The sequence below is a fragment of the Carettochelys insculpta genome, chromosome 30 (assembly GCF_033958435.1).
Source record: "Carettochelys insculpta isolate YL-2023 chromosome 30, ASM3395843v1, whole genome shotgun sequence".
NCBI classification, from domain to species: domain Eukaryota; kingdom Metazoa; phylum Chordata; order Testudines; family Carettochelyidae; genus Carettochelys; species Carettochelys insculpta.
In genome coordinates, this window is record NC_134166.1 from 6,158,494 (window position 1) to 6,185,247 (window position 26,754).

At 50.9% G+C, this 26,754-nt stretch overlaps 2 protein-coding genes across 2 annotated transcripts in view; one reads left to right on the top strand and one right to left on the bottom strand.

Moving 5' to 3' along the window:
* The first annotated feature begins 715 nt into the window (after window positions 1-715).
* Window positions 716-4,420, top strand: BOLA1 (bolA family member 1). The gene is made up of 2 exons (XM_074980690.1): window positions 716-803; window positions 1,486-4,420. The coding sequence occupies exon 2, from the start codon at window positions 1,510-1,512 to the stop codon at window positions 1,948-1,950; it is 441 nt and encodes a 146-aa protein (XP_074836791.1). The 5' UTR covers window positions 716-803; window positions 1,486-1,509; the 3' UTR covers window positions 1,951-4,420.
* Window positions 4,421-13,499: 9,079 nt separating this feature from the next.
* The window catches only part of SV2A (synaptic vesicle glycoprotein 2A), a 36,217-nt gene continuing 22,962 nt past the window's right edge, over window positions 13,500-26,754 (bottom strand). Inside the window, exons 8-12 of the mRNA XM_074980997.1 lie at window positions 23,324-23,488; window positions 21,869-22,002; window positions 17,459-17,662; window positions 16,336-16,495; window positions 13,500-13,683 (exon numbers count right to left, since the gene is read on the bottom strand). Of these exons, the coding sequence (XP_074837098.1) occupies window positions 13,500-13,683; window positions 16,336-16,495; window positions 17,459-17,662; window positions 21,869-22,002; window positions 23,324-23,488 (847 nt within the window). The remainder of the gene's footprint in view (window positions 13,684-16,335; window positions 16,496-17,458; window positions 17,663-21,868; window positions 22,003-23,323; window positions 23,489-26,754) is intronic.

Here is a 26,754-nt window from a genome sequence, read left to right on the forward strand (position 1 = left end):
GGTGTTTCCTTTCACCTGAAATGAAAAGTTACAATTTTGATCATTTTTAAACGTTTCCGTTTGTTTTTTTCAAAACACAATTTGAGGAAATTTCAAGACAAAACCTTCAAACAAGCAAAACGACCTTTTGTTTTGTTCAGAAACTACTAAACTAAAATATGTGGCACTTCTGAATGGCCCCAGTGCAGGAAGTGTTCTGGCATTGCCAGATCTTCACTTTTTGCCTCTAAAAAAATGGTTTATAGGATAATTTTAATCTAACTCTAGCTAAAGGGTCCAGTTTATGCTCACATGGTGCCCTGTGGGAGGCTGATGCCAAAGTGGCTCCCTTGCAGATTACATGTTCTGTTCGTTCTCGCTGGCGCACCTGGCATTGGCCACTGTCAGATGACAGGTCACTGGGCTAGATGGACCTTTGATCTGACCCAGTATGACCTTTCTTATGGGGTCAACAACCAGGCTCCATCCTTTCCCCAGGGGACACCCAGGCTTGCACCACCTATTCTGCCCAGGTGGAGGCAATAGAGCTGTGGGAGTGCCCTGAGCCGATTGCAGCTAGAACTACAATTCCCACAGTGCACCTGGAGAACGGGCATGGGAGACTTCCCGGTGGGCTGGCGAAAGGCCTCCTGGGAGATGTAGTCCTCTCGGTCTCTCTGTCTCGCGCTGTCTTTCTGCGTGAACTACATTTCCCAGGATGCAGTGCAAGTTCTGCTTGGAAGTGCCTTGCAGGGAGGTGGGTGGCCTGAGCCATAGGCAGAGCGAAGCGCGAGCCGGCGCGGCTGCGGGGCAGGGAGGCACAGGTAGGGCAGGCGCTGTTTGCATCAGGGACTGCCTGGGTAGGTGTGGGGGTGACAGCTGAAGTGGGGAGGGTTAGCCAAGCCTGGGGCTGGGAGAGCCCCTCCCCTTTGCAAACCGGGATTCTGCCCCCGCCAAGCGGACAAACTCATTGTCTGCAAATGACACCTCCCCCCCACCCTCCTGCGAGCCCCGATCCTCCCCCTCGCATGCAAACCCAAGCTCGTTCCCTGCCCTGTATGCAAATCACGCCCCCCCCCATGTCAGTCCAGGATCTCCCCGGAATGCTTCCCTGCATTGGATGCAGGTTAAAGCAACTCCCACCCCTGCAAACCCGCCATGTAGACGCAGGATCATTCCCTCCAGCCTGCAAATTGTCCCCCATTTGCAAATCCGGGCTCCCCCTCTCTCCAGGAAACCTGCGATCTCCGCCTGCTCTCCATGCAGAATACTCACCCGCATGCAGCCTCCCCCTCCCAGGTTCTTCCCTTGCTCTGTATGAAACACCCCCCCGCCAGCCCAAACCCCAGGTTGTCTCATGCTCACCCTTCTTGCCTCAGAGCTCCTCTTCCAGCTCGCAGGCTGTCCCCTCTCCATGCACAGCTGCTCTTTACCATCCAAATCTGTAGGCAGATGATGTGCAGGGGATGTTGTCTCAATCTCCCCCCCACACACACTCTGTTGCAGCCTTGGGACGCTGTCCCCCTCCGGATGCTCCCCGCCCGTTTTCTTCCCCTTCTCCGAACCCTCCCTCGGCCAGCCCCCAGCCTTGGGTACTCCTCATCCGGTCCCACCATGGAGGAGAAACCGGTGGAGTCGTCCATTCGCACCAAGCTCCTGCAGGCCCTGCAGCCGGTGCACCTGGAGGTGCACAATGAGAGCGCCATGCACGCCGTGCCGCCGGGCTCCGAGACCCACTTTAAGGTGGTGATCGCCAGCCAGCGCTTCGCTGGCATGCCTCTGCTGCAGCGCCACCGGCTGGTGAATGAGATCCTCCAGGCTGAGCTGGCTGGACCTGTCCATGCCCTCTCCATCCAAGCCAAGACCCCCCAGCAATGGGAGGAGAACCCAAGCGTGAACCAGAGTCCTGGGTGCCTCGGGGGATCCAAGCATGACCCGCACATGGCGACAAAACTGAGCAGCCAGGGATGACGCTGAAGAGCAGCGATGGACTCGGGGGTCGGGCTACGTTGGCTCACACTCTGGGATAACCTGGTGGCCACATCCAGAGCCCTGCTGTCTTGCAAAGCTGCCTCGTGCTGATAAAGGAAAACTTTGCTGTTTGGGGTTGCCAGGAGTCCATTGGGTCCAGCCCCAGACTGTCCAGTTCCTGTGTTTGGCTGCGGATTACTTGTATTTTTGTTTGGCCACGTGAAATACCCCCAGCTCTTCTGCTGCTCAGGTAGCAGGAGGGTTGGGTTGTTCACCCACACTCCTAACGGGGGCTGAAACCTGCTTTCACGGTAATTGTTTCTGCAAAGCTGGGTGAGCCTGGCCAGCCCCGTTTTCTAAAGTTGAGGGGATGCCCAAAAATCTCGACAGACACTCTGGGACGCTCAGTGTCTTGTGTGTCAAGTGGTAGGAAAAGCCCTTGCGTTGTTAATAAAGCCCTCGGCAAAAGAATGCGATCACACTGGAAAGCAGTGGTGTTGTGCCTCTGGATTTGGCTGTGTGTGCAGCTGCACAGGTGGCAAAAGCAGCTTTATGTTAATGAGGAAACTGAGGCACACTGGTTTGTGGTGGGGGGGTCCCCTGGTGTATTGTCTGCAGCAATGAGGATTCCACCAATAAGATCCTGCCTTGGGTGGCCATGAGTGCCATTTGGGCCTCTCATCAGAACAGAGCTAATAGTTCTGGAGGATGGTCAAGCCAGAGTAAACCTTCACTCCCCCTCCTATGTCTGGCTGGACCTGCAAGACTGAGCACAACTGCAAGGGTTTCTAGCTCTTAATTAAAATAGGCTCCGGCACCTTCCCCCTCGTTTTTAAGGCCAATGAGAGTGAAAGTCATTTTTGCTAGGAGCTCTGCATCCACAGAGGCAGCAGATATAGTAGGAGTTTCCCCCCTTTTCTGGACAAAGGAGAATAATGGTGGTGCATCGTTTCCACATTACTTGTATTATTTCTGCTTTATTTTGTAAGGGTGTCCAGCGTGGGGCAACGGAAAAGAGACCGGTCGTTATTATGACCTGTGGGTATCTGCCTCTCCATCCCCTACAGGTGGAGGGTGCCATTTTGCTTCTCCATTCAAGCACAAGACTGGGATCTTGGGTTCAAAAGCAGCCCAGGGAAACATTTGAAACTCGGCTAGGGCTGGAACTCTCACCTCACCACCCCAACTTCATGTTTGTTTGATCTCAAGGTTATTCTAATCTTGGGTCTTTCTCTTTTAACACCTTCCCCAATAAAAACTCAATTGGGAGCTAACAGTCTGGAGGGAAAGCAGAGGTGTAGCACAGTAGCAACCTGATCCAGATTTCCCTGTAACCCTTAGGGCAAGGTTTAGTGTAAGTGGGCACAAGGGGTGATGAAATTAGCGAGGCCTGGCCTGTGTGTTCCGGGTTTAGAATGTGTACTCTTCGTTGATTGGCTCAGAGGCATGGTGGGAAGCCCTCTCCTGCTTCCTCCCTCCCACTCCCCTGGCTCTAACAGGGCCTGGGAAGCGCCTGTTACCTTTCTCCTTTGGAACAACTGCAGGATGTTTTTCTTGACTGTGTTGGTAGTGGAATCTGATTAGGAAATGAAAATGATTTGCCTGTGATTGTGCAACTCTGAAGATTCTGCTCTCAGAATCTAGTGGAAACAGAGGCTGGGAGAAATTTATCCAGCATCTGGCTAACTATTTTTATAAGCTCTGTCCTTCCCCGCCACTTCTGTACACTGTGGGTGTGCAAACAAGATGGGGACATGCACCCCTTTATTTCCCAGCATCCCTAAACCCTCCCCTCACCCCATCACAGACTCCAAGACAGCTGTGGGTTTGTTTTTTCAAATTTTTTAATATTTTTTTGCTTTTTACATTGATTTTTGTGGAATATTAGTTCCTAGCACTGGAAAAAATTGTCACTGAGTCAGCAGGGGCTGCAAATGCCTTTTCCAGCCAAACGAACTCACACGCTGCCTTTATTTTTGTAATTCACAGCACCGTGTGTGTTTGCATTTGATTTTTTTCCTCCCCCAGCATGACATTTAAAATAACGGTCATATGTAATCACTCTGTTTTATACAAAATGGACAACTCAAAGATCACAGCTGAATTATTAGTTCGCTTGATTTTGGAGGGGGAGAGGGTTTTTTTACATTTTTTTGTTGTTGTTGTGCTTTACAAACATCTAAAAACTACTCCACGGCACAGTTTTGCACACGGACAGTACTACGAATGTTTTCTTAAAAAGACCAGCTACACCAAAGGATGGAAGGAGCAAAAGATTGAGAGAGAGTGAGTGAGTGTGTGTGTGTGTGTGTGTTACTTGTTAAAAACAGGACGAGTTGTGCTGTTTGCTTAGGGCTGGTGCAGGTCATGTGGAACCAGCTCTGGATCCATTTGCTATGAGTGAAGGATCCTTTCTGCATGGGGTTAGAGTTATGAGAGCCTGGGGGAGGGTAAGGCTGTTTTGGGGTGTTGGATTTTTTTGGGGGGGGGGGATGGCTGAGTTCAAACCACCTTGGGGTGGTGGCTAAGTTGATGTACCTTGGAGGGGCCAATGTCACCAACTTGCACTTCTCACTGCTGAAAATTAGGTGTGTTTTTTTTTTTTTTTGTTTTTTTTTTTTTTGCGTCTCGATGCCAAACGCAAGTGGAGAGGTGCCGTCATTTTTAACAGCTCATCTAGGGAAACACCCCCCCGGGTGGAGGATTTAGTGTTGCCCTTGCTTAGACAAATCAGGGCAAAACAACCTGTGGCTTCCCTGGAGTTGTAAAACCACAGCAGTTTCGACAGTCTCCCAAACAGGGCAGATGGGGTGTCAAAATGCTACCCCATTGGCAGAGCTGTCCTGGCCATAGGATGAGGTGGGGTGGTTGCCCCCTTGACCCCATGCTTTTGGGAGTCCTGTGGTGGCCACCCCAGCTCTCCTATGGATGGGAGGGGAGATTGTTTGGGGCAGGGCGTGGGTGCCAGGGGCAGCCAGAGGCAGCAGCAGGCACAGGAGCTCATCTCTCCCTGGCCTCCCTCCGCCAAACCGTGCACTCAACCCACAGAACAAGCAGCCACTTGCTGTGCTCCACCACTGCCTCTTGGCCTGCTGAGCCACGCTTCTCTGCAGGTGCTTGGGAGACTTCTGCTCCCAGGAGGCCACAGCAGAGTACCAGGTGGTGAGTCGAGGTAGGGAGGCCAGAGGGAGGTGACCCCCTGTGACTTCTGCTGCAGTCCACTGCCTGCCCTTTACCCCGGGGGAGTTGCCCTGGGCCCTTCTCCCCCTGGGACAGCCCTGCCCTTCATAATGCTCTTGTGGGAGATGCACTGCAACACCAAGAAGATTCCTCCGGCAATCTCTGTGCAGGAAAATCTTCCCTGTGGGTCTTTCACCCATGCCCAGCGGCCACAAGGATGGGGGAGACCTTAAAAACTGAGCTAGAGCCATGGCAGAGCAGGTCAGCCCTAGAGGTCGCCCCACTCAACCTCAAGTGCTTGAGAGTCCTGGGCTGAGGACTTTTTGCCTTGTGCTCTGCAGGGAATTGGACCGTAGGATCAAACTGGTTCCTTGTGGCCTCCGCAATCTAGGGACAACCAGAGCGCTCAGTTTGGAAGAGAATTGATGGGCCGAGTCCTCCGTGCTGTGGCGTTTCCGAAGACTGCTCACTGAGTGCCCCTCAAAGCCTGGAGGCTGGAGAATTTGGAGCCTGCCAGATGGTGGGGGTGGGGAGTGTGATGTCGCTGCACAGGGCTGGAGGAAGGTGGCTTAGCTGACTGCTGCGGAGTTAATCTGGCCTGTACACTGGGGGTGGCGGGGGGCACAAGCACGTAAGAAACAAGACACCAGGAGTTTGCAGTGTCCCTTGTAAGCTGAACACTTGGGCAGCCCCCACCCCCAGGAGAGATTCAAAAGCTGCCCAGCTAGTTAGTGGAGCACTCACAGCCGGCAGCCTGTGCTTTACTGGTGGTGCACAGCTGCACATGCTTCAGTGCACCTAACAAAATTTATTCCACACATGGGTGGAAAAAATTAGAGGGCACACTGCACAGCAGTGCCCTTTGCGGCACATGTCTCAGACAGCTGAGCTTCTGCAGGGAACTTTATGACAAATCATCTTCTATCACTGACCACCCACCCATCGCCGCTGAAAGGAGGTTGGGTTTGGTGACCCTTCTGACTCAGAAAGGATTGGAGGAGAATGTTTTAAAAGCCATCAAAATGCTGCTCTTGGTGCTTCGTTAAAGAAATTCTGCTGCTTGCAGCATCTCTTGGGTTGGGAGTTCAGCTCATTAAATGGAAAACAAGGTTGGAAAAAGCCCCAAGGGAAAGGACCTGGACAGCAAGTAGCAAGACAAAACAAGTTTCCATTGGCTCAAAAGGCAAACGGTCAGAGGGTTTTGGTTTGTGATTTGCTCTGTGCTTTTGGCCTTTTGTTCTCATGCAAGATGGAGAGGGCAAAACTTTAAACTCTCCCCATCATGTATGGGGTGGGAAGACTGTTTTCTATGCCCCGACCTGTGCATCAGTGGGTGCGGAAGGGGCGCGGGGAAGCACAGCAGGAGCGCCCCTAAACTAAGAGACTGTAGGTGGGAGGAAATGCTGAGGGATTTGGGCTTGTTTCGTTTACAGAAGAGAAGACTGAGGGGTGATTTAATAGCAGCTTTCAACTTCCTGAAGGTGAGCTCTAAAGAGGATGGTGAGAAACTGTTCTCAGTGGTGTCAGATGGCAGAACAAGGAGCAATGGGCCAAAGTTACAGAGGGAGAGGAGTAGGTTGGATATTAGGAAAAACTACTTCACCAGGAGGGTGGTGAAGCACTGGAATGTGTTGCCTAGAGAGGTGGTGGATTCTCCATCCCTAGAGGTTTTTAAGTCCTGGCTTGACAGGGTCCTGGCTGGGATGACTTAGTTGGGGTTGATCCTGCTTTGGGCAGGGGGCTGGACTAGATGACCTCCTGAGGTCCCTTCTAGCCCTGGGATTCTATGAAATGCTGGGTCTGCCCATGTTACTGGTCGTTGGTGGAAGCAACAAGTGATTTAGGATCATGGGTTTAAATTGCAGCAAGGGAGGTTTAGGTTGGACATTAGGAAAAACTTACTTCATGGTGTAACATCTTAACAACTAAACAATTTTATTTATTAGGTAATGAGCTTTCATGGCTAAGGCTTTAAGGTGCTACAGGACTGCTTGTGTGTGTGTGTTTGTGAAACTACAGACTAACATAGCTACTCCTCTGAGACTATTTACTTCAGGGTGGGTGAAAAATGGAATAAACAGCCCAGACAGGTTGTGGAATCTCCATTGTTGGGGATATTTAAGAGCAGGTTAGACAAACCAGTCTGGGATGGTCTAACTCAGGTGTACGCAAAGTGGCGGGGGGTTGGGCCCCTTTGCAGGAGGGGGTGTGAAATTTTGTAAGTGGGGGTCGGGGGGGTGCAGCACAATCGGCTGTTGGGTCTCAGGCTCACCCATCGCATTAAAAAATGTTGAACTATGTTACTGTTTTTGTGTGTGTGTGTTCACATTTATATACCAACTAATGACAGTTTTACATGCTCCAGACTTATTTTCTCACCCATGCCAAAAGGTGGGGGTTTATTCCCCCCCACCATCTGAACGTAAGTGAAATTTCTGTCGGTTTGGATTACGTTAGATGTGGGGGAGAAGGCTCTGCTAATTGCAGGGACGAGAAGTGGGGACCGATGTAAAAAGTTTGCTCATCCATGGTCTAGATAATGTGCAGTCCTGTCGTGAGCACAGGGGACGGAACCAGATGACCTCTGAAAGTCCCTCCCAGTCCTGTAGTTCTATGATTGTGCTTTCACCTGGGTCTCGCTCACCTCCCATACACAGCGTCTCACCGCCTCTGGCCCTGGTTCTTTGTCTTGTTCCTTCACCAGGCTGCATCAGACTGGCTGATGTGAGTGTCAGGTGGCAGAGGGAGGGGTGTCTCATGGCTGAGACTTGGCAGCCGTTTCTGTCCAGGTGTTCCCAAAGGCGTTGGAGTGCCAGGCAGCCTGTGTGTGGGGAGGGTGGGGAGGATTTGAGCTCCAGTGGGAGAGGGAGCCTGGCTGGTTTGGGGTTGGCACAGGGACCTTGTGCTTTTATTTTATTTATTTTAAATGTGCTCTGGGAACCCCATGATCCGCTGCACTAAGGGAAACCCAACTGTGCGCAGAGCCCAACCTGCAGGGGATGCTGAGATGCCATACCCGCTCCTAAAGCATCACTTGCCACCCGTTCCACCTGGCCTGAGCACACCTGGGCTGCCCCAGCCCTCCCCTTCCCCATCAGCAGCAATGGCTGCATCAGGTTATGGGCTTGAACAAGAAGAAAGGAATTCATTAAACAAAAAGCAGGAAACTATTCGACCGTCCGGAGCCAGTGTGTCTGATGCGTCATCACAGGTGATGTAAGGGTCAAATGATTGGTGCATTTCAGAACCTTCCTGGGTCCTGTTTAGCCCATTCGAGCTACTCACCCCACACTCCACCTCCCCAAATGCAGCATTTGTGGCTGTACCAGTGTGGCTAGCATGTAGCTGTCACCAGCAGAACCGCAGCCGCTGCTGAGCTCCGGGAAGAAATGTCCCAGGAGCAGATCGCTGAGGCAGTGAACTTTCTCCAGAGCACAGCCACTGGAACTGTCTCCCTTGCACTGGATCCAGGCCTGGGGAGTGGAGTGGCTTTGCCTGCCACAGACCTAACGCTCAGTTGAGCTAAGGCTCTTTTATGTCACCTGATTCATTACCGGCCCAACGAGGAAAATAAGAGAACACTACTTGTCCTCACCTAGAGCCCCCCAGCTTAAACCCCTTCAGCGCATCATTGCCAACCTACAGCTTGAACATGATCCCTCATGCTCACAGGCCTGGGGTGACAGGCCAGTCCTCTCCTACAGACAGCTGCCCAAGCTCAAGGAAATACTCACCAGCAGCCACACCACAGAAACACTAACCCAGGACCCCATCCCTGCAACAAACCGTGGTGCCAACTCTGTCCATACAACCGTCACAATCACAGGACCTAACCACATCAGCCACACCTTCAGAGCTCAGACACCTGCACCACCACTTATGTGCTATCTGCCATCGTGTGCCAGCAATGCCCCTCTGCCCTGTACATCGGACAAACCAGCCAGTCTCTACACCAAAGGAGGAATAGACACAAATCTGACATCAGGAATTGGAATATACATAAAGCTAGAGGGGAACATTTTAACCTCCCGGGACATTCAATAATGGATTGAAAACGCAGATGATCTGACTCACAGATCCCATTTAATAATGGGATTTCAGAGCCCAGGAGTAAAACTTGCAAGAGCAGCTGAAATCCTATTCAAAAGAGCCCAAATCCTATTGAAAGTCCCTAAAACTCAGGCCCTTAAGTCGCAGCTGAAAATTCGAGCTGTGTGCCCGAGTGACACAGGTGCTTTTGAAAAGTCCAGGCAGCGTTCAGTTAGTCGGGTGTAAATTTCCATACAAGCCCATCCACCCCAGCTGTGCTAGTCTGCCTGAGTTTGGCTCACTCTTAAGGCATGGAGTGGTTGGGTCTAACTGTGAGAAACTTGTACCCTAGTACAGGACTAAGCTGAGCCCAGGGGCTTGAGTTAAATCTTTTTAAAAATCAACCCCCTTCATCACTGAGGCAGCCGCGACTCAAGCACACCAGCCAGGCCAACAGAAGAGAGACAGTCTGCTTAGGATAGAGAAATATTGATAGCCCTCGTGGTTTGCAGGCCTGCCTCACTGCACAAGGTGAATTGGAGTCAGCTAGGCAAGCATCAGGCTCAGGTTTGCTCATCTCCCCACAACACCAGCCTTTTAAAATGAGCATTTGTGGGCAACACACGAGCACCAGTCTGGCTCAGGGAACAAGGCGGTCTTAGGAAAGTCCAGCCCCATGCACGAGGGGGTAGAAAAATCAACATACTTGGGCCCAGTGCAGCACTGAGCTGAACCTCCTGGGTGAGGCCTTTGGCTTACAGCACAGAATGGCCTGTTGATCCCCACCCCCCTTCTTAAAAGGACCAGCTATCCAGTAATAATCTGTGGTTGGCTGCTAACGTAGCATTGAGCAGCTGTCCTGCTCCAGGACCAGTGCTAGATTGCTGCGTGGGTCAGGCAGGACGTTTTGTCACAGCACAGACTTGCTGCATGGCCTTTCCCTGATCCCCCAGCTGGCGGCCATCACAGGAGGCCCCATTAATCTAATTGTGAATGACACAAGGTCTGAGGTACTGACGGATTGGGCCAGATGCTCCTGGCTTTGTCTACACCCTGAAGACTAACAAAAGCAGTGTTCCCTGTAAGCCGGGTACCTGTGCGGCTGCCTGCGGGAGCCTCAGGTGCCACCCCAATGCTTAGCATAGTGCCCCCAGCCAGCCGCCAGTGCTGCTCTTGCTGGTGCACATGCATGCATGCCTTGGTGCATTTAACAAAATTTATTCCACCCACGAACAGACGAAATTTGAGTGAACAGTGCCAATAAGACCTAGCACTGACCCACCAGTTGCAGCAGGTTCATGCAGAGCCGGTCTTAAAGTGCTTCAAACCCTGGTTGGGAGACGGTGTGCTCTCTCTCTCCCTCTCTCACATATTTTAGCATACCCCCTGCTCTCAATCTCATTAAGCTAAGCCAAGTCTGTTTTAAACCAAACTGTTGCCACTTAGCAGTCTGCATAGGCTTAAACGCAGGCCACTGGGGCACTACTTGTGGCTACCCCCCCTGACCTGCTCCTCCCTGCACTTTGGAGCATGCAAATTACCTGACTCATGCTCCCCGCCCCCCCCATCAGAACTGGAATACTGTAAACAGCTGAGTCGCAGTGTTCCAGCTCTGCCCGGGGCAGGGAGGCGCAGGGACAGCGCGTGACTCAGGCAGGCACTGCTCCTCTGAAAGGGCTGAGGGGGTGGTGTAGGACGGACAGGACTCCAGTGCCCAAGCAGTGCATGGCGGGGGGGGGCCAGCCGGGACGGGGTCTGTGGGCTGCAGGTGGGAACCCCCCGCCACACACACAGTAGGCTGCAGGTCACCCACCGTTGTTTAATGAAGCTTTGTTAATGACAAAAAACATCTGCCCTGTGTTGCTGCTTAGACGCACAGGAAGGGTGGCTCAGTGGTTAGTGATGAGGGAGCCTGAGCCAGTCTGAGTGCTCGCTCTGCCACCGATTCCCTGGCTGGGGGGCGCCCCCCCCCTTGCATAAAGGGCCCACCCCCACATTGTACGCTTACCTCCCCTCCTTTCCTTTCCTGCATTGCCTCGCCTGCAATGCACCCTCCCCAACCAGTTCTGCCTTGCACCCTCTGCCCCAGAGGGCCCCACAGACCCCCGTGTGATCTCGGGCAAGACAGGGTAAGGCTCTTGCTTAAAAGCTGCCCTCACCCTCTGGGGCATTAGCTCTGACACCTGTCCCAGACAATAAATGTTAAAGGCTCGTACTCCTCTTTTGGCCCTGATGCTTAAGAGATATCCTTGCACCCTGTTTCCCTGTAGACCTGTGTGCCCCCGCCCCCAACAAACAAAAAAAACTTTGCTCTGCACTGGGTGCATGGTTTGCCCCCTTGCAAAACTCTGAGTGGGACTGTGTGAGCTGGTCTTGAGGACCTGAGCACAGCAGGACCCCCACGATGTCTGTAATGGGCAAAATCAGAGGCCGATGGGATTTCAGCAGACGTGATGGTGAAGAGCTCTAGGCAGGCTTGAGTTAATTAACTCTAGAGGCAGAGGGTGAATTCCCAGACAGATGTTATGAATTCTTGGCACTGTAGCGAATCTGGTGTACTGTGTCTTGGGGCATCTCTATGCTACAGCATTGCAGCTGTAGCATAGCTGCTTCCCATGGTGATGGGAGGGGTCCTTCCCTGGCTGTGGTGAATCCACCTCTTTCAGATGCAGCTGCTCCACCGATGGGAGAATTCTCCCTAGGTGCAGCTCCCTCTGGGCTAGGGCTGCCCAACTAGGGAGTGCGGAGCACCACATTTTTCACAGTTCTGAGTGATGCTCCAGGACCAATCTAATTTTTTATGCCTCGACCCGACATTAGTGTCAACCAAGATGCTGGGGGAGGGCAGAGAGACAGCTACAGTGTTACATACATGACACGTCTAGTCAGAATGAGCAGCAGTGCACAGACAAGACAGCAGTTAGCAGCACTATCAGGCCAGCTGGGCTGCTGGCCTGGCGCAATGGATGCGGTTTACAGGTGCTACTAGCCCATCTACTCCTCGCCCAGCTGTGGTTTCAATGGAGAGGGTTAACAAGCTCTGGAAACCCAACTCCTCATCTTCAAAGTCTAATCTTCTCCCCCTACAAACGGAGATGATAATGTCTGAAACCTCTAAATAAATAAATAAATAAGAAATGAGACAGGGCTCCACTGCCTGGTTCATCTGAAATGCCCAGTGGGAAGCGAGGAATCTTCCCAGGTGAGCGTGCTACGTTCTGTCCACTTAGAGAGAGCTGTCAGAGCTGATGGTGATCCACAAGTGAAAAATATATGGCTGCTTTGCCCTTGTGTCCTGCATCTTCGCTCTAATGCACTCAACAGACGGATGAGGTATCACCATCACGCTCTTATAGAGGGGGAAACTGGGGCACAAAGCATCAGGAGGATCCACCCACCAGAGCCAAGGAGGGAACCTCTGCCATGTCAGTGAGATCCTGGACCCGCTGCCTCCCAAATGCCTGAATGTTGGATACCACACGAGTCTACAGGGCAAAGGCCGACAGCATCTGGCATGAATTTACCAGTGATTTGTACCAGCAGCATGACCTGGTGCAAGGAGGAGTGCAGCACAGGAGTTTAAATCTGGGTCACGTGACGCAGAGACATGACTTAGGCTGATTTGCGCCTGCAAACCTGGCTTGGAAACCTGAAACGGATGGTTTGTGAACACCTGAAATTGACGCTACTTTACATATGACACAATGGGACCCGAAAGCAGCGCTGGCAGGGGAGGGCAAAAAGACAGAGGTTGCGATGCTCTCAACACACCACAGATGCCCAATGACAAAAGAAATGAGGATTTGGAGAATATTACACAGCCAAGATCCGGGAGCACACGTTGCACATACTACTGGTTTACACCCACGTGTAAAAATAAATGGATCACAAATTTGCCAGCACACGTCCAAGGGCCAGCTCCACAACGGGTTGCTGCTATGTGACAGGGTGCCCTGACATCAGATGTTCCCTTTGAGGATCTGGCCTGAGCCCCTAGTGTCCAGCTCCGATCAGGAGCTAGGAAAATCGGCCCCTGCCCAGTTAGTAAGTTCACACTGCCCAGAAGGGGACGTGTCTAGCCTGAATTTAGTGCAAAGAGGAATTTTTTCCCCCTTTCCTTCTTGGTTATGTTTTCTATCCTCCCCAACTCCTGCAACAAACGAGCTGATTCTCACACAAGCAATGACACCGGAAAAAGAGGAGAGAGGAAGGGAAGGAAGGAGGTGGGGGTTGGGGAGCCAAAAAATAAAATCATCAGTATGAGAAAATAAGACATTTCACAGTGTCTAACAACTCTAATCTCCCTGGGGGATGGGGATAACCAGGGGCACACACCCCACTCACTGCAACACCTGCCCGCGGGTCTCCGGCAGCTTCAGTGCGAGTGAGCTGCCTAGAGCCAGTGCCGTTGAGGCCAGCAAGATGGGCACGGCTTTCGTTATGCCGACGAAGGAGGTGAAGATGCTGATGCCCAGCACAGCTGCCAGCTTGCAGAGAGCATTGAGGAAACCGAAGGCTGTCGTCCTAGAAAAGAGGAGAGAGAGGATGGGGGGAAGCTCCCCTTTCTCCCTGTTATCCTAAAAGACGGAGAAGAAGCAGGGTCATAGCAGCAGCACAGGCCTGTGGGCAGAGCACTGGCCAGGGAAACTGGATGGGTTATCCTGGCTCTGCCACTGATCCACTGTATGACCTCAGTCAAGTCACTTCTTTCACAGTTTTGATGGTGAGCTCTTTTTGGCAGGGCTGGCCTCTCTCTCACTCTACACACAGCACCATGGGGCTCTTAGCTCAGCTGGGGCGCAGCTGCTTCCATAACACCCCATGATGGCGAGGGGGAAGGATTTTTATTTTAGACAAAGAGCTGGACAGTCACATACTGAGAGTGCTGCTGTCTGTAACTCACACACCTAGGTGTGGTTCCCTCTCCCATGGGGGGGGCACTGAGACAACTTCACAGAGAAAGTGAGTCTGTTCTACAGCCTTAGCTGAGTGTTGAACTGAGCCTTTAGCTCAGACTCTGGTGGTGCCTACACTGAGATCCCAGGTTCAAGTCTGCCTGGGGGTGGCTACAGCTGTATGTATATTTTCTACCAGGAAATCAGTAACTCCACCGCATGAGACACTGATACAGAAAAGCTACAGGGGGCTGGTCTCAGTGACCATGAAACTCTCCAGCAACAGACAGCTCCTACCTTCTGATCTGGAACGAGGACTGCAGAGCCTCCAGCCATCCCCTAGTCAGCAAAAAGACCCAGCTTCCAACCCTCCTTCCCACCCACCTGCTTTAAGCTGAGCGCGCCTCCTTCCAGGAGTCCCCTGAGCCGCAGTGCTAAAGCAAAGGCTCAGCCATTGAATCCCATCCTGAATGCCTGCAGCAGTTCCCTGTCCTCTCATGCAGGGCACCTGCTCTCTTCTCTTTCTACCTTTCAGCTGGCTGCAGTTAAGGATCCTCTTTTCCTCGGGGGGTAGGTTGCAGAAAGCTGAGCGCAAATGCGTCAGCCATAAGGGGAGCCAGAATGTGACCTGCTGTCCATGCATCAGTGCCCTTCTTTCACAGCCTGTGCTATTTCACTGCTGCCAACATCCCCTGTCAGCTGCAGTACCAGCAGGGGGATAGCTGCAGTGACTCAGAACCCCAGGTGAAAGGGATGCAATTTGTGGCTTGGCCCGGAGAGGGCCCCCTTGAGCTGCTCTAGGTGACTGCATTGACAATTCCTTGTCCTGGACATAGTAACAGAGAGGTACCCGTGTTAGTGCATATTTCAGCAAAACAAAACAGCAGAAATGTAGCACTTTAAAATCTCAGTCTGTACTGAAAATGAGATTGATCTGAAGAAGTGGGTCTGTCCCATGAGAGCTCATCACCAAATAAATCATTTTGTTAGTCTTTAAAAATGCTACATTTCTGCTGTTCCCTCTCAGAGCTGCAGCTTCCGCTACCCATGCAAATGTTGCTGTGCTTGCAGAATCCTTTGTGGGACGTCCCCAAGCACAAAAGGTTTATGGGGTACCCTTGGCATCTCAGGAATCTCAGGGGGGGCAGGTTGGCAGCTGAGGGAAATGGGTTGGGAGCCTATTGCAAAGGCAGAGGATGCCAGCACAGGCATGGTCTGGCTCAGCTGGGATTGCTGGCTCTCGGAGATGTGGGGTAAGATCTCAATGGTTTCACCCTCGGAGTCAGATTCACCCATGCTGGGGCTCACTCTACAGTCAGTACCCTGTTCGCAGGGTCCAGAAAGAGGCAGTGGCAGGGCTATGCAGCCAGTCAGTGACAGAGGGGGGCCCCCTTTCCATGAAAACTGGTGCAGTTTTAGAAAAAGCGCACTGTGAAATGCCATGGGGTGGAAATTTTTGTGGAAAGGGGGTTTAAGGAAAAATGGCATTGGGGAAGAACTGATATGGATTGTTCTGGCTTTCCAGCTGCCCTTGGAGAAGGCTCATGTTAATTTCTTGTGAAACTGACAAGTGCCTTCCCCTCTCACTGCAGGACAGGCAGAGAAGCCTCCCTGCTCTGCATCTATATGAACAGCCCTGGAGCTGGGCACCAGAAAGCATGGCAAATTAACAAGTGTGACACATCAGGAGAGGGCATGGGGGTAATATATAAGACAAAGGCCCAAATATCAGGACTGTCCCTTTAAAATCTGGTGCCCTAGTCCTGGAGAAAATGGCTGCTTGTCCCACAAAGCCAGGGCACTGGAAGGCAGGGATCCCTCTCCCTCCTCTGGAACCAGTACTGCACAAAGGTTTGGTCAAATCCATGCCTGACTCAGCTCAAGATTTCACTCTGCTAAATCTGCATGTTCCAGCAACACTCAGTTTTCACTGGAAGATTTCAGACCAGGGCGGAGGGGGCTGCCTCCTTGCTTCCACCCAAACCACTAGGCACTCCTTCAGGGGGCAGGGCAGGAGCCTCGTGGTCTTTATGCCTAGTCCCAGTGCCCTAGTGACTGGGCCACCTTCCCTCCCCCAGCTCACAGGGCAAGCGGGTCCTTTGGGCCTTAAGAGGTATTTATCACCAATGAAGCATCTTCCCAAAGCTACCAGATTAAATCGGTAATGCAGGATTCCTCCTTTTCTCCTACTCTGCTGTAGCTTCGTGGGACCAGCCCGCTGAGTGCCCCAGGACTGAGACGTGCTCTGCCTTGGGTAGGTGATGGGAGCAGGGCCACGTACCTTTTGTCCGAAGGGTAGAGCTCTACCGTCAGCACATCCAGGGCGTTCCAGGAGGCGATGCTGACCCCCCCGAAAAGGCAGAGTAGGGCGATCATGGCAGACTCGCTGTTCCCAAAGGACAGGAAGAAGCAGCTGATGCATGACATCACGCTGGAGCCGGCTGCAGTGAAAGGAGAAGAGGCGTGTTAGGCTAGGGACCGGGGCAGCAAGGAGGGTGTATCGGCCTCGTTAGAATGGAACCTGGCATGAGAACTTCTCCCCTGCTTCAGCCTCTGTCGCCTCCTGACCATGCCCTCTGCACAAACCAGTGTAAGGCCCTTTTCTCCTGCTGCCTCCCTGTCTCCCCCACCAGCTTCCTCTTTGCTTCTCTGCAATTCTGCCAAGCCCAGACTTGAGCAGGGGCAGTAGAGTGACAGACTGGCAAATCCATGCTGTGCCCCCTGCTCTACACAGAGCTGTGCCTTCAGTGTAGACTGAGGAGGAAAACGCTCACTGGGCACAGCTGATGCCTGTGAACCAAGAGGATATAGTTCAAGCATCAGCCAAGGAACAGAGGCAGGCAGGAATGTTTCGACAACATTTGTTTTTGTTGGAAAATGAAGTAATTGAACCGGTGGTGGGAAAGGGTCAAATGGCCATGTCGAGCAACTAGAGGCACTGGGGTTCTGTTCTTCCATTTAAAACAACTTTTCATGTCAAAAGGCAGTTGATTTAGGTTTTAAAAAAAAATCCTGAATATTTTCCAAAGCGAAGAGGTGGAAATTGAAACCGAATGTTTGGAAATGATGGGAACATAACATGTCATTGGATGTGGAAAGACAATATTCAGAGGTTCAGTTCAGGACACTTTTTGAGATTTCAAATTTTCATCTCCATTGTGGCTTGGAGTAAGCTTTGAAATCTCAACAATTATCAGGGGCTGGGGAAACCTTTCTTTCCTACCTGTACCAAGGAGGCAGACAGCCAGGGGTGAGAACCTCTCTGGCCAGCAGGAGACAGCTTCAAGCCACAGAGAATGTGGATTAAATGGGAGGGGCTTGTGCCACTCTTTAGTCCTGTGGAGTTTGTGTGCAGAAGGCATAGACTACCCCCCCCCCGTCCCCACTACTAGCACCCCCCTCACCCAGCATCCGGAGGCGCCCGATCTTGTCCATGAGCAGGGCTGAGACGATGTTCCCTGGCAGCACAGCGAGGGTGCCCAGGAAGCTGACGAAGTAGATCATGTAGGCGTTGTTGTCATCGCTGAAGTCCAGCTGGCAGCCTTCTTTGTTGTGCAGGAAAGTGCTGTTGATAATTTTGGAGTTGATGAATTTGTACTCGAACAGGTCTGTGGAGCGGAGAGAAGAGACACCGGGTTTGGGCTTGCACTGAGCCACAGAGCAATTTGCAGGCCCTTTGCCCTTCCTGCTGTGCAATTCTGGGCGTATCAGTGGCTGAGAAGCACCCATCGCTGAGGTGGGACATAGCTGCTATTTAATGATCACACATCAGCGTTGCATAGGGTGCTCTTCCAGCTCTGCAATGCAGCCACCTCTAGGGTGGTGCACAGCTGCTGCTTAATGGATGGCAGCGGTCGAAAAAGTACCCCAGAAGTTACTTGAGGAAAAGTGCATCTGCTTTCAGTGTCTGGATACTTGAGTACAAAAAAAAGATGCAATGTGTTTGTATGTGTGTGTGTATACATGCACGCATATTTGTATACTTTTACTCAAGAAGTTTTCCAGCATGACTTGTTGTTAAGTACACACACACACACACACACAGCAGCTGCACTTCTACTCAAGTAACTTTTGGGATACTTTGTCCACCGCTGATGGCTAGACAGAAACACCGTGCAGAGGTTGCTCACCTGAAAAGCAAACCACTTCTGATGTGAGACATGGCAGCTGTCACTCATTGCCACACAGATGTCACTCACCCACCACTGAAATGCAGCCACCTCTTCAGCGGAACACCACTGCTGTTCAACAGCATGCGGTAGTGCTGGAAGGGGAGCTGCAGCCGCCAGGGTGTAATTAACCCGGGAGGGAACTCAATGAGGACTAGCACCTTTGTGTCTTGGAGACTGCCCAGGGATTCATAATCAACATGATCAGCGGAGCACCTTGGGTCTCAAGTTCCAACCCACCACAGGCCAGAATCAGTCAGTGCAGCATTGTGATGGAAGGTGGATTTGGGCACAGAGGTCCCCAACGGTCATATACTAGATGACATACTGGGCCAGCCATGGAGTGGCATCTGTCCCACGTGAAGGTGTTTTATGGTGGGGGGAAAAGGGGGGTTAAATTTACCCTCTCATTTGTTGACGCCTTTCAGAAGACACGTGGTTTAGCAGCTCCAGCTGCCTGATCGCTCATTGTCTAGGACTCCCCTTGCCCATCAGAGCCTATTCAGTGCTGAGTCACCATGAGGCAGCTAATCAGCACAGCCCAGAGGATATTTAGCAGCAGCAGCAGCACAGCCAGTGCAGCAATTTCAAGGCTGGCGGAGTGGCGGAATTGAGGCCCTAAAACTCAACAGTCCTGGTCCAATTCTGCTTTGAACTGCACCTTGCCCAGTCATTCAGCGCAAATGGTTCCCAAATGCTGCCTGGTAACATTTTACAGCAATTTGGCATCCATGTGTGTTGTTTGTTCTCCCTTCAAGGGATCCCAAATACCACATCTGCAGTAGCACTTATTAGGCTAGCAAATGCAATTAATAATCCTCATGCTCCATGGCACGAGCTGACCACCAGCTCACTGGTCAGGAAGGAATCACCCCATGAGATGTACTGTTAGCCAGGAAGATCTAGTTTTGGAGATTTCAGCCTGTCTGTAAGGGCGCATCTACACTGAAAAATATGGTGTATCCTTAATATGGGTTAGCTAACCCATATTAGCGAACAGGGGTTCAGATTGCAGAGTACATAAGAACATAAGAACAGCCATACTGGGTCAGACCAAAGGTTGAGCTAGCCCAGTATCCTGTCTGCCGATAGTAGCCAATGCCTGGTGCTCCAGAGGAAGTGAACCGAAGACAATGATCAAGCAATTTGTCTTCTGCCAAACATCTCCCACCTTCGACAAAAGGCACCGTACCTTACCCCTTGCTGATAGCCATCTATGGGCCTAACCTCCAAGTATTTATCAAGCTCTTTTTTAAACTCTGTTAGAGTCCTGGCCTTCACAGCGTCCTCCAGCAAGGAGTTCCACAGGTTGACTGTGCGCTGTGTGAAGAAAAACTTTCTTTTATTAGTTTTGAACCTGCTACCCATTAATTTCATTTGGTGTCCTCTAGTTCTTATATTATGGGAACAAGTAAATAACTTTTCTGTATTCACTTTCTCCACACCAGTCATGATTTTATACACCTCTATCATATCGCCCCTCAGTCTCCTCTTTTCTAGACTGAAAAGTCCCAGTCTCTCTAGCCTTTCCTCATATGGGACTTGTTCCAAACCCTTAATCATCTTAGTCGCCCTTTTCTGAACCTTTTCTAATGCCAATATATCTTTTTTGAGGTGAGGAGACCACATCTGCACGCAGTACTCAAGATGTGGGAGTACCATAGTTTTATATAGGGGAAGTAAGATATTCTTCATATTATTTTCTATCCCTTTTTTAATTATTCCTAACATCCTATTTGCTTTACTGACTGCCACTGCACACTGCGTGGATGTTTTCAGAGAACTATCCACTATAAGTCCAAGATCCCTTTCCTGATCTGTTGTAGCTAAATTTGCCCCCATCATATTGTATGTATAATTAGGGTTATTTTTCCCAACATGCATTACCTTACACTTACCCACATTAAATTTCATTTGCCATTTTGCTGCCCAATCACTCAGTTTGCTGAGATCTTTTTGAAGTTCTTCACAGTCGGCTTTGGTTTTGACTATCCTGAACAGTTTGGTGTCATCTGCAAACTTTGCCACCTCACTGCTTACCCCTTTCTCTAGATCATTGATGAATAAGTTGAACAAGATTGGTCCCAGGACCGACCCTCAGGGAATGCCACTAGCTTCCCCCTTCCATTGTGAAAATTTATCATTTATTCCTACCCTTTGTTTCCTGTCTTTTAACCAGTTCCCAATCCATGAAAGGATCTTTCCTGCTATCCCATGACCACCTAATTTACATAAGAGCCTTTCGTGAGGGACCATGTCAAAGGCTTTCTGGAAATCTAAGTATACGATGTCTACTGGATGCCCCCCCTCCTCATGCTTGTTAACCCCTTCAAAGAACTCTAACAGATTAGTAAGACACGACTTCCCTTTACAGTACACACTGCAATTTGGCTCTTAACAGCTCAGATTCAGCCCAAGGCTTCCCTATGTATTTCAGTTTGACCTGCTGACCCAGACTGCCAGGTCTGCATTGCTGTTAGCCTGAGGCAGTGAACCCCAGTTCACAATGCACCTTTGCAGTGTAGACACACCCTGACACTGGAGAGAGAGTGTGATTCAGTGGCTAGGATACTGCAGGGCCTGGCCTTATGGCAAGGCGAGCAAGGCAGTTGCCTTAGCCCCCCCCGCTTCAATTGAAGATAACCTCCACCATCCACTGGTGGGCCCCACTGTCAGTCATCAGCCGTGGGCCCTGCCCATCAGCCAGGCCCCACTCGGCTGGCTCTGGAAGGTTGGTTTAAGAACCATGAGTGAAGGATTTTGTCCTGTGTCACCCCTCTTATTCATTGTCTGCCTTGTCTATGTAATCTCGGATTCAGAGCAGAGATCAGTCGCTCACTGCATATACATACAGCACCTGACATCCTGGGGGTCTGATCTTGGCTGGATGCTACCAAGAGGCTACCAATAACTAAGTCACCAGTAGAGACAAGGCACCAGACTACCTAATGTAGCAAAGATCTGGGGTAAATTGATTGTTCTTGGTTGCTGCAGGACTAGATTGGCCTTCATCTCTTAGGAATATGGGTCTAGAATCATAGAACACTAGAACTAGAAGGGACCTCGAGAGGTCACCAAGTCCAGCCCCCTGTCCTCATGGCAGGACCAGGCACCATCTATGTCATCCCTCATAGATATTTATCCAACCTGTTCTTAAATATCTCCAATGATGGAGATTCCACAACCAACCTATACCATATTCCAGTGCTTAACTACCCTGAGAGTTAGGAAATTTTTCCTAATGTCCAACCTAAACCTCCCTTGCTGAGATTTAAGCCCATTGCTTCTTGTCCTATCATCAGAGGCCAAGGAGAATAATTTTTTTCCTTCCTTCCCGTAACACCCTTTTAGGTACTTGAAACCTGCCATCATTTCCCCTCTAAATCTTCTCTTTCCCAAACTAAACAAACCCAGTTCTTTTAATCTTCTCTCACAGGTCATATTTTCTAGACCTTTAATCATTTTGGTTGCTCTTCTCTGGACCCTCTCCAATTTCTCCACGTCTTTCCTGAAATGTGATACCTAGAACTGGACACAATACTCCAAATGAGGCAGAAGTAGCAGCAGTGGCTGCAACTCCAGGCACCTTTTGAAGCACCTCAACAGAAGGGCCATCAACTTGCCATTGGGGCTGGAGGACATTACCTGTGTTGTAGAAGACAGTGGAAATGAAGGAGCAGTTCTTGAAGAAGGTGTTGCTGGAGGTGATGTCTTCAAAGTAGCACTCCTCAAAGAGAGAGTCCTCAAAGGAGACAGATTTCATCTTGAGGCCGATGAACCTGCCAGTGACGGACACTGGGACTGAGCAACCCAAAAGCAACCAGGTCTCCCTCCATCATGGGGGGGGGACAAAAATGGTTTCTAGACCTGTTAAGACAGACACTGGATGGGTGGAGACCCTTCTGTGCAATAAGTTTGGTGGGTCTCAGTTCAGTCCCTATCAGATGACATGCCGTAACTGGGAGTCAACGAAGTACCTGCAAGTGGTACAGCAGATAACTCGAGGCTTATGTGCACTATCACAACATAAAAACATAAGAACGGCCACACTGGATCACCCCAGCGATCCATCTATCCCAGTACCCTGTCTTCCAACAGCAGCCAATGCCAGGTGTCCCGGAGGGAGTGACCAGAACAGGGAATCATCAAGTGATCTCTCTCTTGTCATCCATTGCCAGCTTCCGACAAACAGAGGCTAGCGATGCCATTCTTGCCCATCCTGCCTCACAGTTATGGCTAGACCTAACCTCCATCAATTTACTGAGGTCTTTTTTGAACCCTGTTAAAGTCCTGGTCTTCACAACCTCATCTGGCGAGGAGTTCCACAGGTTGACTGTGAAGAAATATTTCCTTTTGTTTGTTTTAAACCTGCTGCCCATTAATTTCATTTGGTGACCCCCTAGTTCTTGTGGTATGGGGACCAGTAAATACCTTTTCCTTATTCACTTTGTCCACTCCAGTCATGAGTTTATAGACCTCGATCATATCCCACCTTTATCTGCTCTGGTCCAGGATGAACAGTCCCAGTCTTTTTAGTCTCTTCTCATACGACAGCCGTTCCAAAGTCCTAAACAATTTTTTTGTCCTTTTCTGAACTTTTTCCAATACCATGATAGCTTTTCGGAGGTGAGGTGCCCACATCTGTATGCAGTATTCAAGATGTGGCTGTACCATGGATTTATATAGAGGGAATTAGATATTCTCTGTCTTATTCTCTATTCCCATGTGGGCTCCTGGGGGCAGGGGGTCGGTCTATGTCAGGGGTGCGGTAGGGGTCAAGCTTGCTGTGTTAATGCTCATGCTCTGGATCAATGAATGATCCCAACCTACAGGGACAGACATCCCAAGCCCAGACACCTCCTCCTGCACTGGCTGGGAGAGCTCACCCCACAGCACAGAGCAAGGCATGTGCATCCCATTCTCTGCAAGTTGGACTCCCTCCCCCACCTCTCCAGTGTCTTTGCAGTCTCTGCTCAGGAAAGGGACTCCCCATTGTTTTCCATGAGCATGCTCCCCCGCGGCTGCAGGGCCCATCTCACAATGCTCAAGGAGGGTGCTTGCAGAGTGCCCGCAGGTGGGGAGGGATGACCCACCACTCACTTGTCGTTGAAGTATTCACCATTGCGGTGGATCTGGTTCTCCAGGGTGAAGTTGAAAGTGAAATGTTCCACCTTCTCCCGGGTGAAGAGCTTGGTGCGGGAGGCATATTCAATGTTCTGTAAATGTTTGATCATGTCTGGGAACCAGACGGTCAAGCCATAGTAACTGTCAGAGAGAGAGAGGGAGAGATCAGTACTGATTGTCTGTCGTGCCTAGGTGCCCAATGAGCTATTGTACTAGAAGCTGTACATTGCATTACCATTAGGTGCATTAGAGTAGCTCTACAACCCTTAATCATGGAGCAGGCCCCCATCGTGCTAGGTGCTGTACATTGTTATTGCTATTAGGTGCATTATGGTAGCACCTAGAAACCCCTGTCATGGACCAGAACCGCATTGTGCTAAGTGCTGAACATATTTATTGCTATTAGGCACATTACAACCCTGTGGGTATGTCTTTACTATAGAGTTATTCCAGAATAGTTTATTCTGGCATTATTATTCCAAAATAAACTATTCTGGAATAACGCATCTGCACTACAGGGAAGCTCTAAAATAAGCAAAACTTACTCCAAAATAGTGTATCCACACACAGGAGAGCCTATTTCAGAGCAGCGTCCCTGGAAACATGTTTGGCCCTCACCCACGTTTGGCCCCCCCACCCCCTTCACACACCAACTCCTGAGCCATCCAGATGAGCTTCCAGCTGATGATAGTGTTGGCTTAGAGATCGTGGAAAAAGCACAGCAGGGGACCCATGGAGGGGTCAGTGAAAAAGAGGGGAAAGAAGGGTAGTAAGGGCTTGTCTATCCTTAGCACCACATCAACACACTGGCGGTCAATCTTCCAGAGTTTGATTCAGTGGGTCTAGAAAGGCCATGCTCAATCAAATGCTCCAGGGGCCACTGTCAATCCTGGTACCCCTCGCAGTCGCAAGGAGTAAGGGAAGTCAACAGGAGAGTTCTGCCCGCCAACTTCCCACACTGGGGACAGCGCAGAAAATTTGTGCAAGTTATGTCGACTATGTAATTCACTTAGCTGGAGTTGTGTACCTTACATCGATTTTTGTCCCACCAGTGTAGACCTGGCCAAAGACGTGGCCTCTCTTCTGCTGCTAACAGGAATGGCAGATTCTCTGCCCTGAGACCCATGTCTCAGCCATGTTAATCTGTGTCTGCCAAAGGAAGGAGCAGACTAACAGATTTACTGGGGCATAAGCTCTGCTGGGTAAAAAGCTTATTCCCAAATACATCTCTGAGCCTTCATGATGCCATGGGATTCCTTATTTTGCCGAGATCCCTGGTTCAGGACCAAGGACAGCTACTAGGGGCCAGCATCTTCCTTGACAAGTATCAGAGAGGTAGCCGTGTTAGTCTGATGAAGCAGGTCTTTGCCCACGAAAGCTCATGCTCCAAAGTATCTGTTAGTCTATAAGGTGCCACTAGACTTCTTGTTGTTCTCTCATCTTCCTTGACATCCCTCCCAAGGAGGCGGGTTAATTTAAATGCCAGGAATAGAACCTAAGAATCATAAGAAAAGAGACAGTGGATCAGACTCATCTAGCCCAGTGTTCTGTCTTCCAACAGCAGCCAATGCCGGGTGCCCCAGAAGAAATGAACAGCATCATCAAGAGATCCATTCCCTGCTGTTCCTTCCTGGTAAACAAAGGCTAGGGACCCCATCCCTGCCCAGCCTGGCTAATAGCCACTCATGCCTGACTCCTAGCCCTATGCTATAGTCATGGAAGCAGCTTCCTAGAACCCAGGAGTCCTGATCCCCCCACAGTCACCAAATCTAGTCACTGACTCACATTCTCTCCCTTGGCCAACATATGAGGCGTTCATGTGATTTTGTCTTAAGTATCACAAAGCTAGAGACAGCCAGACTAGGCTGTGCCCTCTGAAGAGCCCATCTGCCTTGGGTTGGGGTTTTGTGCGATGTGACCCTACCCTATGTGTTCTGTGCAGGGATACAAGTGCCCTCTGATACAAGCCTCCCTTTCCTGGTTGGAGCAGAGACCAGAGAGTCCAAGTAAATATCATACCCACCAAGCCAAATTCTGGCCACTAAGCTCAGTGAGGCTGTTTGGGCATGAACGATGATTCCCCAAGCAATGGGGGATCCACCAGCTCTCCTCAGCCTCACACACCTGGTTCTTGCACAAAAGGCCCTTCATAGTTAGCACAGCCCAGCTGCGCCTTTGCACAGCTCTTTCCTGGGAGGGCCACATCCGGCTGTAGATGGTGCATTAGAGCTCTGGGTTGCCCCAGGCCTGTGGTAGGTCAGTCAACCAGCCCTGCTGCCTGCTCCCTGCATTCTGACCCGCCCTTCCTCCCCACTCCAGCCACGACGCCAGCAGCTCAAGCCAATGTGAAATCCAGCCGGCAAGAGGAGAGGACGGAAGAGTCTGTGAGCGAGACGGATCCCACAGTGAGCGAACAGCATCTGGCAAGGATTGGTTAGCTGTGATTAGCTCCAAGCTGGAGAAGGTGAGGCAGGGCTCAGACCTGCCCTGGGAGTTAGGGGTGGAAGAGTGGGTGGGATGCACAAGGAACATGGTTGGAGTCTGGACTTTTTAGCTGGGGACTGGGGAACCAGGAGAAGGCAGCACAGTGCCAAGCGTTCCTGGCTCATGGGGAGGAGGGTCACCTGGTGAGTTTGAAGTCAGCTGGAATGAGGGACGTTTGGAGCCAGAGCATGATCTGTGCCGTGCATAGGGGAGGTGCCATTAAGCAAAGCCACACGGCACGTCACTGGGAGACTCTAGGCCAGCAGAGCTGCCCTCTCCCTGGGGCCTTTGTTGGCAGCAATGGGCTGGGGAAAAGTTTTGTTTTCAGGTCAGCGTTTGGCAGGGGTGATGCGTGTGAGTACACAAGGGGTCACACACACCCCACAGGGTCTGTTCCCCTTCACTCACCATCAGCAGCTCCAGGGGAGAGGTGGGACTCTCCCAGCACTCCCTGGAAGCAGTGTGGTGCTTCCAAGGATGAAGTGGGCAAGGGGAGAGCAACGGGAGGGGGTGGAGCATGGGCAGAACTGAGGTGTGGAGGGGCAGGGCAGGAGAGGGGCATGTGGTCAGCGTCTCCCTGGAACTCCGCTCACCAGTCGCCACTGGCGTGTGGTGTTCTGGGGGTGGATCTGATCTCGCCGAATACATGGTGGCTGGAGGGTCTCTGAGTCCTGTCCTCTCGCTTCACCCTGCTAGGAGATTTTTAGGGGTACTTGAGGGGACCACAGGCCAAGGCTGGCCTGCCAGATGCTTTTGAATAGGCACCAAAATCTTTTTCTATATTTATTATCATTGTCATTATTTTTATATTTCAGGAAAGATGTGCACAAATTGGAGAAGGTCCAGAGACAAGCAACAAAAACAATTAAAAGTCTAGAAAACATGCTCTGTGAGGGAGGAGTGAAAGAACTGGGCTTGTTTAG